Source organism: Engystomops pustulosus, chromosome 10 (assembly GCF_040894005.1).
Source record: "Engystomops pustulosus chromosome 10, aEngPut4.maternal, whole genome shotgun sequence".
Lineage (NCBI taxonomy): Eukaryota > Metazoa > Chordata > Amphibia > Anura > Leptodactylidae > Engystomops > Engystomops pustulosus.
The window spans coordinates 31348896-31363007 of NC_092420.1; the positions used below are offsets into that span (position 1 = coordinate 31348896).

The 14112-nt window shown below is 41.9% G+C and overlaps 1 protein-coding gene across 3 annotated transcripts in view; it reads right to left on the reverse strand.

Moving 5' to 3' along the window:
* PFKFB4 (6-phosphofructo-2-kinase/fructose-2,6-biphosphatase 4) overlaps positions 1-14112 on the reverse strand; it is a 58388-nt gene that overhangs the window by 10104 nt on the left and 34172 nt on the right. For all 3 annotated transcript variants that reach the window (XM_072128628.1, XM_072128626.1, XM_072128627.1), the window contains exons 5-12: positions 12271-12345; positions 10878-10934; positions 8946-9067; positions 8544-8751; positions 4387-4533; positions 4086-4190; positions 1702-1831; positions 515-577 (exon numbers count right to left, since the gene is read on the reverse strand). In XM_072128628.1, coding sequence (XP_071984729.1) covers positions 515-577; positions 1702-1831; positions 4086-4190; positions 4387-4533; positions 8544-8751; positions 8946-9067; positions 10878-10934; positions 12271-12345 — 907 coding nt within the window. The remainder of the gene's footprint in view (positions 1-514; positions 578-1701; positions 1832-4085; positions 4191-4386; positions 4534-8543; positions 8752-8945; positions 9068-10877; positions 10935-12270; positions 12346-14112) is intronic.

The window sequence follows — 14112 nt, forward strand, 5'->3', positions numbered from 1 at the left end:
TAAGTGTTCACTGTTTTCGGAAGAAAGCAGGAAGTTTTCGGGAGAAGAAGATTAAAGTCCTCAATGTTTTCTATCTCTTTGTATTAATCCTCTTGTAGCTTTTCGTATTAATCCAGCTGCACACAAATGTGCATCCACGGAAATGAAAGCATGTGCCGGTCAGCCCCTACAGACTGAGCATAGTCAGGATTTGTTGCACAATAGGGACATGTGAAGCAAGGAGTCTGGACAGAAGAGCTGACACAGTTCAGCTGACAGTCAGGGACTCCATGCATCATTTCTTTATGATGCAAGGACTCCCATTCACCGCATTGTGCTCAGTCCATGTTGTCCAAGTATGTTCACGTGCAGCCAGCCTTACTTATAGTATTCGGCAAGTTGCCGATCAACCCTTTACCCAATGGGTTTTTAGGGAGCCAAAATATATGCCATAGTCCCTCTGTGCAAGTTATTAAGGCTAATAAAGATCAGACAGAATAAATTCAAACATAGAAACTAGTGGAAAGGATCTTACCGTAAGCTATAGGTGTAAGCTTCAGGACCGTATGTAGGGGGCACTTGAGGTAAGGCAGCTGTTCTGTATAAAATAAAATTATATATCTCATCACTTAAAAGGTTAAATGATATACACTGATCCAATTTCATCAGTTATTACAGAGTGATGGAACAGAAACAGTCAATGAGGGACATTTATCATAGCCTGCGCTATGAGGCACGGGATATGACAAAGACTCCACTTGCTGTATCCGCCGCAGTGGCTCTGCCTGCTGTGGACATGCCGTAAAAGCAGGCAAACTTTCAATACTGAAAGTCTGCAGGCTATGGATAGTGATCAGTCGCGGGGCAAGATTGCCCCAAATCCTTGCACTAAGGGGGAATAAAATAAAATTAAAAATAAAATAAAATCAGGTGTTGCTTTGTGCATGAAAGCTTTTACACCACTTATCTGCCATGGAAGCGCTGACAAATCTCCTCCAATATAGTAAAGGCAACTTAGTGTGTGTGCCCATCGTGGTGCCAGCAGAGAGCTTGAAGGCATCACTGTAGATTTAGTGGTTTACTAGAAATGAATGGGAGTATGGAAACCTATACATCTGGTCTACGGAGACTGGTTTATGCTTTCACATTAAAGTGTGAAGACTGTGTGAATCAGGTTTATAGGTTTATCCTTCTGGCCCATGCAGCCCCTTCCGCTCCACTCCCTTTCACTGCCTAATGTAAATGGTACAGACCATTTGATAGACATTGATAATTTTACCACTGATGATCAATGCTATAAAAAATTTTTTATGTCCAACCATCAACTATATGAATCTTTTTGATTTTATCAAAATCCATCATGATAAACCAGGAACACTTCATAGATCCAGGCCCCGTGACTGCGGTAACCTTCTTATATTTGTTCTCCTCCTTCCTTCTAAAATCAACCTTTAAAATTATGCTAATAAGCTAGAAGTGCTATGTGGGGTGTTAAGAGCCCCTCTGTGCTGCAGCTTCACAAGGGCTCTGGAAACAACCACACAGAGCCCTTCTGGCTTTTCAGCATAATATTAATAGTTGATTTTAGGAGGAAGGAGACCATGAAAGTAAAAAAAATGTGTCACTATTTTGTATAGTTTTGATCAATTTTGCTGTGAACGTGGATGAGAGAGTACACTTTCCAAGCAAAAGTTGTCCCAGGCATCCTGTAATAGGCCTCACCTGCAGTTTTGTCCAAGAAATAGGCCAGTAGGCAGCGCATGACAGCTTGATGGCAGATAACCAGCACATTCTCCTGCCGTTCCAGCTCCATGATGACTGGTTCAAGACGTTGCACCAAGTCCTCATATGACTGAAAAGCAGACAGTTTTGTTACATATATACACACATTAGGTTTCATGCAGGCAAACACGTCAATTACAGTAACTGCAAGCGAGAACGTGTGGAGCGAGCATCTACCTCATCAGGATCTCTCTGCCATCATAGGAAATACGGAGCAAAATTTAATGTATTCTCTACCAGCTGCCAAAAAATGTGCAGCGTCTTTGACAGAAAATGTATTAGAATATTTTCCATTACCATCTTAAAGGGGTAGCACCAACTTAGCAGGTAAAACACCTATACAAAGGACAGGGGACAAGATGAATAGTGGGGGTCCGACTGCCAGGACCCCCACTGATCAAGAATGGGATCCAGAGTAATCCACTCCACTCTTGCAGAAGGACAAGGATGAGTCTTGGCGATCCATTTAATAGAATGGGAGGGTCGCAAACTCCAGCGCTGTATCTTGGATATTTTCAACACTTTGACTATTGAATGGAGCAGTAGGATGTTAGTTGGCGAGAACAGGTCTCCCAATTCCTGGAAAAAAAGGGAGTCCCGTTTTTGTGATCAATGGTGGGGTGGGAGGGTGTAGTGTAGCTGGCAGTCGGTCTCTCACCAGTCACCTCTTTGTATCCCATCCTGTGGATAGGGAATGCCTGTCTAAGTTGGTTCCTTCCTATAAAGTGGCATTCTTGATATAAAAGTCATCACATATCCTGCCAGAAAATGTCCAGAACAGGACGTCAAAAGTGAAGCAGAACTCAGAGCCCTGGTTCAATCTTCAATCTAGCAGCTCTCACACTGAATGGATAGGAGGCGACTGATTATTACTAAATACCCCCTTACAATTTTATCAATACTGTGGACAGTCCCATGATAACAGCCGGCCATGGAGGTGCACACATTACGTATTCTGTGGTTATGGCCATTAGTCAGGTCACTTAAGGGAACTGATGTTCAGTGATGAAACAACAAGCAGCTGTTACCATGTCCTAATGGACCCTAACAGGTCGTACACTGAAAGACACTTCACAAAGCTGCGTCCTCAGCATATGTGTCCGATGTGCAGAGAATAAATCACTTCACAAAACAAACTGTGCAGATCAATCTGTAACAAAAGCCTGACTATCACAGGGTAACATTTACCAATTGCAAATGACCAACACAGTAAAAAATTAAAAAAATATATTTTATATATAAATCAGTGGCAGAAGAGGTCAAGGACCATGAAGACAGACACATGGAGAGACCCCAGAGATCTCTTCAAAACTGCAAACTGGTTTACAAGATTTCCAAAACCTTGGAGGGTTGATTTTTAGGGTAAATTTAAGGGATGTTACACCCTTGGACATGGCGTATAAATGTGAAACGCCATAAATATCTGATCGATAAAGCTGCAAACCAGCACCGGCCTGAAGGATGGGAATATACTGATAATAGTATAAACACCCTACAGAAATTCATGGATAACCTTGGCCACCTCTTAATTCAACCTGGATGCTATGGTAGTCAAGTATATAAGTAACCATGGCATAAAAGAAAGCTTACCAGGGCAAGTACAATTTCCTGAAAGCGTCACCCTATTTCTACTTGCCCAGCTAAACTTTCCCGCAACCTCTTCAAGGACTTCCGGTTCTTCCAGAGGTTGAGGGGGCAGTGCGCTCATTACTGAATGCACGTCCCCTCTATGAAACCTGTGTAAAGGCAAAGGCCCCATTCACATGGGCCTGTGTGGTGACGGGCGAGGTACTATGAGCCCAATGTGTGCTCACCATACTGTGCCCGCAAAAAACATAAAGCTATTTCCTATGGAGAGGGGAAGGGTGAGCAGTGCTCATCCCTACTCCTCTCCAGCTCGCCCGATTATGGAAGGACGAGCACACGTTAATGTAGATGTACCCTTAAAGCGTGTACCAAGGATGTCAACTTTCCCCTTTTGCCCTTCAAAGTTGTGGGTCGCATCAAGTTACTGTATATACTTTGTTAACACCAAAGTAGGCTGGCCAGGACAGAGCATGACCGGGCACTATATGTCAATATGCTTAAGCCCAAGGCTAAAGTCAACATGGGCAAATCAAGGTAAAGATGAGTGGTATTAGTTCAGAGGATACCTGCAGCATTTAGGGACATGAATTAGATGCATTGAGCACCGATATGGATAACTCCATGTTGTTGTGCAATGCACACTATACATATACAAGACTATACAGGCATAAATACTATTCTATTACCAAGAAAAGTGTGTTATCATTCCATTCCTCCTATGAGCCCCTTCCACTCACCTCTCCTTTAGGATAACGGTATCTGTATTTATCTTGGTCTCGCAGGGCAAACTCCAAAGGAAAAGATTCCTGGATTTCTTCGTAACGCATCTCCTCACACACTCCCTAGTAGAAACATTGAAGAGCCCATTAAAAACCCAAAGTCTGTCAGAAGAAGTAAATGAGATGAAATACAGAAAGGGCTTCCCACATGTGCAGATATCGGCACAATTGGTGTTTAATCAAGGTGGGTGGGAATGTCCTTACAACTTAACATCATAGATGTGGTCAATCAAGTATGAACCCATTAGTGTAGACTTACAGCATCAATCTCATTCAGGGTCTTCCACTGCTCGTACGGGACGCCCAGAGCTTCTGCGGTCTGAATCGTTCTCTTCATCTGACTCGTCCACACTTTAAGATCATGGATGTTTTGCTCATGTATGTATTCAGCCAAGCACTTTGCAAACTAAGGACAGAATAAGTGAAAAGATCATTAGATTATCATGTTCCATTTCAAGGAGAAAAGAGATTATTATCAGAAGTAGAAGGGTTACTGATATCGTCTTGGCAAAGAAGTAACCGATTTTCTTAGTAAGAATGAAAGAAAAACTTCAATCAGATGCATGGATCTCTCAAAATTAATAAATTTCTAAAAAGGAAATTACAGCCCTTCAGCAGAAAATCAGGCAGGTTTAAGGAAAACTGTCAGCATTTTGGCCTATAAACAATCATTAATCTATAATCCAGGATGGTGACAGGATCAGAATTATGTCCTCCTTTATTCTGGGAGATGCAGCATTATGTAGTCAAAAGGGTGGAGAAAGTCATGCAAGGATGTCTTCTTCTGGTTTAATTGATATCCCATAGTCAGGATACATTTCCACATGTCTGGGTCACAGTATAACTTATGATGATGTACTTTACCTATGGGACATTAATCAAGCAAGGTAAGGTCATCCCAGCATTACTCTTCTCCACTGGGGCGACTCCTTAAAGGGGTATTCCCATCTGAGCATTTACATTTATTTTAATTCATTTGCCATATGTAAACATTTCTTCAATTGGAAGTTATTTAAAAAAAATGTTCCTGTGTGAAGATAATTTCTCAGAAATGTAGCCATGTTGCCCCTTAGAAACGAGATGGCTTCCTCGGATACGACCACCTCACATTTTGGCAGCGGTGGCCAGGCATGCGCTATTGAGTCCTGTCTGACCTCCTGGATTCAGCGATCATTACCACAGGACGGCTGTGGGACCTGCAGTAACTCCTGGACATTTCATATACAGAAACTTTTTGTGTCTTTGTGCAATCCTCCAGCAGAGGTGGTCGTATCAAAGGACACAGTCTTCTTTCTAAAGGACCATAGAACTACATTTCTGAGAAATTATCTTCACACAGGTAAAAAAAATTTTATCTTGTGCATGAGCATAGAACTGAGGCATCATCAAATGTCATCTCATCAGTGCCTGCCCACAGAGCCGAATCTCACACTGAGCAGCAAATGCAGCAATAGGACCAAAAGCAGCAATAAAACTGCAAAGTAAGGAGTTAAAAGTTATCTTTACTGTATAAACATCACCAGCAGATAAGGATTTTTAGGACTTCCTTTTGTAGGCAAACCCCTTTAACCGTTTACAGTCCCTGGATAGTCTAATCATCTTTCACAGATGATCAGATACACTGCTCTCTGCAGGAGAAGGTTTAGAAGAAAAAAAAAAAAAAATTCATTTCTGAAATAAAAAAAATAAAAAAATTACTATAAAAAGTTAGTTATGCTTTTACCATTCGGTCACGCTAATATCTCTCCTATTGTTGGTCAGTATATAAGATGCCAATCTATTGACATTGTCAAATCAGGCACAGAGAAAAAAAGTGACTAGTAGCACAGTATAAACATGATTGTGATACAGTTACCCACAAATCGCATTCACTTATGCAAACAATGCAGCCAAACTATACCAGACAGCGTACAATGGCAGCAAATACTCTTTAAAATGGGAATACGTCTTCCCTTTGCCTTTAAGGCAATTTCAACTTTGAACAATGAAGAAATCTTTGGAAACCACATTATTTCAACACAATGAGGATGTTACAGCAGAATGTGTCTCCTGTGCGCACACCCAAACTACCTGCACTTACATCAACAGGCCGGTTTCATCACTGCTCAAAAGCCAATCATCATGGCTGACCAGGTTTACCAACACTAAACATCGCAACCGCTTCCTTCTCCATCCGATCGTGCACAATACATTTCACGGCTTACTCAAGTTCACAGAAACGGTTATATGTTCTTCTTGCATCAACATGTTACGATGATGAAAGCTGGCTGGAACGTCCGGCCCCAACGCAGACAACTGGAACTGAACCTTGGATGCCCCAGCCAGCACACGTTGCGAGTTGGACGCATCAGACTTGCAAATGTAAGTGGCCTTACTTATTCTAAGTCTGCAGATAATCAGGGGCGTAACTTGAGGGGGTACAGAGGGTGCGATTGCAACCGGGCCCAGGAGGTTTAGGGGACCATAAGGTGTCACTTTCCCATATGAGAAGACAAGTACTATAAAACATACATTCAAGTTACACCACTGCAGATAACCCCAAACAAATATAACCAGCCCGTCAGCAGAATCACTTAGGTGCTGCAATTTTTTTTAAGTAGGTTTGATCAATCGTTCATTGGATTGTTTTGGAGGACCTACTTCCGTCGGTGTCAGTAGTGGCTTTAGGCCACAGACAAACTGTTGCCCTATAACAAGAAAACGTGGAAAAAACAAGGGCACCTGATAATGCCAATATACTCCTAGAGTCCTGTTACGAGCACCATCCTGTGACCAAAGATCAAATACAAATAATCAGATACACATATAGAGTAGGTACAGTGGGCTGAGAAGAAGGCAACACACAAAGAAAATGATAGTGGATAAGGCACCAGAGGAAACTAGTGCAAATACCAGAGAAGCTAAAAGCTCTTGTAACTATACACACAGGGTAGGATCCATTATTTTCATGACCTTTGCTCAGGGGTTAGTATTTCTATAGTATTTCTGTTTGTGGGCTCTGGGGGCTTACAGGAGCTTTTAGCTTCTCTGGTATTTGCACTCGTTTCCTCTGGTGCCTTATCCACTATCATTTTATTTGTATGTTTCCTTATCCTCAGCCCACTGTACCTACTCTAGATGTCTGTGTCTGATTATTTGTATCTGATCTTTGGTCACAGGGCGGTGCTCCTAACAGGGCTCTATAGTAGGATATGGGCATTATATAGCTCTCCAGCATTTTCTTGTTATAGGGCAACAGTTTGGCAGTTTCCCTTTTTTAATTGTTTTTATGTTTTTTGTCCGGTTAGTTGTTTTACGCGGGCTACATGGGCTAGCAACGGGTTTTTTTGGGGGGTGGGGGTGTTATTACACTTATCACTTACATTGTGGATAGATATAAATGTTTCATGTATAAGCACCCTATAATGGCACCTGGAGGCTGGTAGAGCGCCTTATCCAAATTATACCTGTGCAGACCCTCTAGCAAAAAGAACTATAACTGGCCATCAGAATATATTGAGTAACTGCATTCCCCGCACCTTCCATTCCTCAACTTGTATTGCTTAAAGTATTTATAAAGATAATCATCAAAAGGAAATAACTTCAGTATGATTAAGGTATCTGATATGCAATTTAATTATTCATGGCATAAGTTTTGGATGTGGCACCCTATAACTACCCCCCTCCCTCGCCACAGGGGCGCCTGCTGACGCCTTGGTCCTTATCTTGTTAGTTCCGCACGTCTGTCATTTCTGTCCTCTGCCTATTTCCCGTAGACGTTATATCCGATACTTAAGAGTCAATTGTTTCTATGCCTATTCATTTTCAGAATCTGTTAAATACAACAAAGCTTTGTACATTGTTTATGGACACAACGTTATCCCACCCAGGTGGTCATTTCTATGAATCTCTGATAAATAACTTTATGGGTCTTTATAATAAATAACCATTGTAAAAGTGATATATAAAGAGCAGGCACCATACAGGGCAGACTACTCCTGTGCACAGGGTTAATCTGAAACCTTGGCCGACAGCCCGAGTTCCACGTTGCAAAACAAACTGTACTATCTCCTTGGGGCATGAAAGAAGAAATCTCATTCTTGTTGAACAGACGTTCACATCCCTCCCGGTTTTGCTGAAATCAGTCCTTGAAAACCCAACTAATCCGGAGAAAAGTAGACTGTGTGATTACAGCTGGTTTCCTGATACTGGACTTCCGAATCCAAGAAAAAGTCAATCTCAGAACACTGATCCATCTGCTCTCTCATATGTGCAATATGGGAGGAACAAACTATAGACCCGCTGTCCATTTGCAGCCATGTGTCATTGGTGTTTGAGGTACGCTCTCCCACATGTCGATGATAAAAGAGGTCTACAGAGGCAGGAATCCCTGCGCTATAATGCAATAACAATGTATACACACAGTTTGTACATTACCTCCTTCCCACGGAGAGACAGGCCAGAGTCTCCTCCAATTCTCCCCTTGATATTAAGCTCACTCTCCCCGTGCCGGCACATGTAGATGGATCGTGGAGTCACATGGATATTCATGAGGTAGTAAACAATCCGACTCTGGATATGATCCATGACACGGTTCACTAGATATCTACGGCCCACATCCATGATTTTAATGTAGGACAGTTCCCTTAAAAAAATAAAAAATATAAAACATTGACCTATTTACAAATAGGTTCTACAGGTTTAGAAAAACTTGGCTGCTTTAGTGTATAAACAGTGGTGTAAAAGAAAACTTTTTCCCCTCTACGAGATCATAAATTCTGTGTTACCATGTAGTATGTTATTTCAAGAAAAGTGCAATCTGGTGAAGAAGAGACGTACTTGTCATAGCTCTCGTCCAGCGTCTCATAGGAATTCTTGTAACACTCTATCCGCTTCATGAAATCTTCGGCAGCTTCCTCACTGGTGCAGTTCAAGTAGTCCGGGCTTCCCAACTTCACTTGCTAAGAAGGAAAGGAAGAAGAAACCAAAAGGGCTCATTAATTCAGAGGCTTCTCAAGAAGATGTTCCAAAATCATTACGGAAATCTACCACTTAAGACGCTTGCAAACGAACAATTGGGGGCCGTTCAGAGACATTTATGGCACCTGGTCACCATGCAGGGAGCTTCAATTTGGGGGGCCCGGTTTCAATGGAAAAACTCAGATCCTATAGTGCAGTGGTGGCGAACCTATGGCACTGGTGCCAGAGGTGGCACTCAGAGCCCTTTCTGTGGGCACCCAGGCCTTCCTGCCAACACAGAGTTTGCCAAACAGGACTCAGGGCTTCCTCTTGTGGTCCAAGACAGCCCAAGATGTGCCATGCTCAGCGCCATTTTAAAGCAATATTCTTGGCTGCCAGCACTACAGGAGGAGTGAGAAGGTGTGGATAGATGTAGGTTGTTGTTGGAGCTCCTGCTCTGGGTCCCCTGATTCTTTCTCTTCAGGGGAGCCTGGAAGGAAGTTACAATCCAAATTTATCCATCATCTTTGTATTGTATTGGAGAACTCAGGACACCAATACGATTAAAACCTGTGATACAGCAGGGATCCATAAGTTACTACTTAAATTGTTATGTTGGCACTTTGCGACATGTAAATGGGTATTGGGTGTAGTTTGGGCACTCTGTCTCCAAAAGGTTCGCCATCACTGCTATAGTGTGATAATCTTCTTATATACATTATCCATCCTCCACTATCCAGCCTCCTTTATTCCAAAATTTTTTAAGTCACAAGCCTCTGGGGTTCTTACCAGAGCCCCTCAGTGATGCAGATTCACAGGCTGTTACATTGGGCGGAAGCACTTCCCCACTAGGTCTGTGAAATTACATAAGGAAAAACGGAAGAGTGCTCATGCACAGTGTGACAGCCTGTGAAGTCTGAGCACTAAGCGGCTCTGGTCACATGCCCAGAGCCGTTGTGGCACATAAGCATAATTTTAAGAGATGATTTTAGAAGGAATGAGGCCATGGATAACAAATATCAAAAGATTACCACAGTTACGGTGCCCGAATCTATGCGTAACTGTTCCTGGTTTATCATGATGGATATGGATGGTAGCTTTCCGTAAAACAAATCTTTGTTGAAAAAAAAGCGTTCAACAAATCCTTTGAAAAACAAAATTGTTCAGGATGGGTTTCCTAATCAGACCTTGTGGAGCCGTGCACCATTTATAACAAAAATACAGCTGTATTCCATGTACATAGTAGTGTACTATGAAGACAATCCATTCTTAAGTGGATATCGGTCCCTCTGGTCCTTCCTTACTCTAAACATCTTTTGGTAATGATGAGCCAAACTGGCGGGCAACTTTAGTCATATAAAATTCAGCAACATTGCAGAGGTTACAATAAAAGGAGTTAAAAAAGGATGGCCAAAAGTTTCCATTAATCCCCTTCAAATGAATATTCCCAACACATCCATGACTGTATGGGACGGGGATACCCATTTCAGGATTATTTAGACATCAAATATTTCTTAAGCCACCACTTACAAGCATCTCAAAAACATTCTAGACTGGGCCATTCCTAATATTTACCAATTAGACAAATTGTCTACAAAGATATCTGCTCCTTATTTCGATCTCTCCACATCTACACTAGGACAATATCACCAAACTCGGTATAGTAAAAATACAAGTTATCAGTCAGTGCAACCTTGCAATTCTATGTTTGGACCTCTGCATCTCCTAAGATCCGTCCCAAAGCCTTTTACCTGGAATTGCAGTATTCCAAGTTCAAAAACAAAACTTTGAATAATTTGAAGTGTCACTTACCACAATGTTTTCTGCTATAACCTCTGGATCCACACACACAGATTCCACAAAGAAAGTCTTCAAAAGTGCATGAAATAAAGAAACAATGGTATAAAAGACAGTTATCCTTTGATTTATTATTTTTTAACATCTGTTTGCCCTACAAGTGTATGTACAAAAGACTTAAAGTTTATCAAAATGTAATTTCAAGCCAACAAGTGAGTCAGGGAGACCTTGTGAGTCCAGTTTTGGTTGGGAGGATAGCTAAACTCAGCTAGTCATATACCAGGAAGTCCCTGAGTTACACACAAGGTTCTTTAGGTTTTTTTGTACTTAAAGGGAACCTGTCATCAACTACCACATTTTCACTGAAGACAGATGCCCATCACACCTGCATTGCAAATCTGCCTTTCTGCTTTCTCTAAGCATTTGAATTACAATATAATTGTATTTAGGCAAACTGTATTTAGGGAAAATGAAGTCCAGTTGCATTTGTATGGAAGTAGGAACTGGTATATTTTATAATTGTAGCACTAGGTAAATGTATTTTTGTCCCAATAACAATTGGATTTTCAAAATTTGTGCTGTCATGGGAACAAGGATGAGCAATAAAGCTTTACAGACACCTTACAGCTGATCATTGCAGCCCAGGACTAAAGTAACATCCAGAGAGCTTCACCAGAGGTCACAGGGGGCAGAGAGGTCCTTCTGTAACTAGGGGTCGTCTGTAAGTAGGGGACCACCTGTATGAATATACAAGTGTGTATGTTTGTTTTCTTACAAAAGATTTGCGTTAAAAAGAAAAAAAAAGTGGGCTATATGAATTGTATACATGTCAGCTGTGCTTAAAGTTTTTGGCAGGAACAGCCAACCATCTAATATGCAGGACAATCCTGACCTCCCTAAAGGCATACGCCAGGTTAGAGAAGAAGATCTGAAGTCACCTTCCCTATACATTTGTCATTTTCGCAGGAAAGGTTATACCCTTGTTCTGTTCAGAATACATGCACATTTAGCTGAGCATGCATGTACTTGAGGGGGATGGTTGTTCACCTGAAGCCAACATCCATCTAATGTGTGTGGTTAACTGAAGCATGAAGATGAAGGTGCAGAGCTCAGTTATCAGGAATCCTTTTAAGAAATGTATCTCTAGGATTTTATAACTGGAGATAAACATACATAGTAATCTAGTCTACCATATAACTGGGTTATAGTGTAGGTTCACCTTTGCATGTAAATATAAATCCCCATAAGGTGTTGCAATCCAGCCATAAAGACTGTACAGAGTACAGCAGAAGAAAATCACATTCTCACTTATGATACAGCAATGATATATTCTAGGAGATTCTGGTCTCCTGCTGCTGTACACTGGAACATTAGTTCTGTATCACATATCGTTAGTAAAAGCTCTTACCTTGAAGCCATACTGATCAGCAAATTTAAGGATGGTTTCCCGTCGCTCACGAGTTGTGTTTGTTGCATCAAAAACCTAAGGTAAAAAAAAAAAAATTGCAAAAATAATTTACCAGCTGTAATCATGGATTTTACAAGATAACGCATGGAAGTGCTTCTATTATATGCTGTGGAACGTATGCATCACCCAAATATGTTCTGTACAGGAGGATGAAATCTCATTTACATTACAGGGGCATTTTCATCATAGGATGTCACGGCAGAACGCTAGGCTGTGCTGGCTGGATGTAACCGTGATGCCAAGCCAGACTCCCACTGATCACAGAGTAACGGCATGTTCTCCATACAATAGTTTATTTCTCTGGGAGCCTGCAGGCCAGCGACAAATCTCTGTTGAATTACGGCTTTGTCTTCTAAGAGCGGTAGGGAGGGGGTGGAAGAGAATTTTTCTGACTAGGTAGATTACAGAATTTTTGATCTCCACTTCTATGATTAATTTATACAAAGTTTGTGTAACAACTTCAAGGAATATTGCTGGTATATGCCCTGACAGTATCCTCTGTGTAGTGCTAGGTGTTGGGATATGGTTTGGATGCATTTCAAAAAACAACATGTGATTTGTCTGTGATGCAGACCGCTCAGCTCTCAGCCCCCACCTTTGTGCTCCTGTACAAATCACAGAGCTCACAGCCTGGTGAGCTGGCAAGGAGCAGGAGAGAGGAGCTGTACAGGAGCACAAAGGTGGGGGCTGAGAGCTGCGGATATTTTTTTATTAAATGCATGCAAAACAAAGCCCAACCCCTAGGACAAAACGGAGGATTCTGTCAGGTTGCAAGGTAAGTTATAACACACAATTACATTGAAATGCAAATGCTCAGAGAAAGCAGAAAGGCAGATTTGCAAAGCAGCTGTAATGGGTTTCGGAAACCTGCCTTTAGTGAAAATTGAGGTCCCTGGTGACAGATTCCCTTTAAATCAGTAGAGAGCAAGACATTTCACTGTCCAAATACAACCATGTCACTGAAACCTAAAGATAAATCCCAGAGAATATAGAAGTCCAGAAAAAATGGGTCCTCGAATCCTCAAGGCAAGGCATTTGAACAAGTCCTGCAGCTCCCGCATCAAGAAGATTTTCATTATCTAGTTAGATATAAATGGTCGGCAACCTTTCCATAAATTTAGCATAAATTAATAGTACTGTACAGGTGAACACTTTGGTCTGGTAAAATCTTATCATCCCTCATCTCCTAATCTGATTTTCACTATGAAATCTCTGCTGAATTCTATCTTCCAGCAAGACGGACAGAAGCATGCCCTCAGGTTACATAGGAGGTCTACAGAGAGGGGAGGGGGGGAGTCACAGGACTCACAGGTCACAATGACAGACTGGGACTGCAGAGCTTAGAGCTTCTACGTGCACATTGAGAGGAGGAGGGGTTGAGCGCAGCTCACCCCCGCCCCTCTCCATAGGAAGTTATGGCGCACGGCGCCATACTACGGGTAAAGATAGGACAAGTCCTATCTTATTCCCGGGTACGGAGCGGTACGGTGCCGCACGTGTAGGGCACCGTGCGCCCATTGCCGTCTATGGAGGACGTATATCGGCCGTATATACGTCCTCCATACGGTAGTGTGAATGTAGCCTAACAGTGTAATTTCTCCAATTCCTCATGTACACACTTGTCTACAAAGTTTGGCAAGTTTTGTTGAACAGCAAGGTACATTGGACAAATGGCTGGATACCAGTAAAGTAATCGGTATATCGCCCCCTCCTACGCTTCACATGTCCCAATATCTCAAAATTAAGGATTTCACAGTGGAACATAAAATTTTTTTTTTTTTA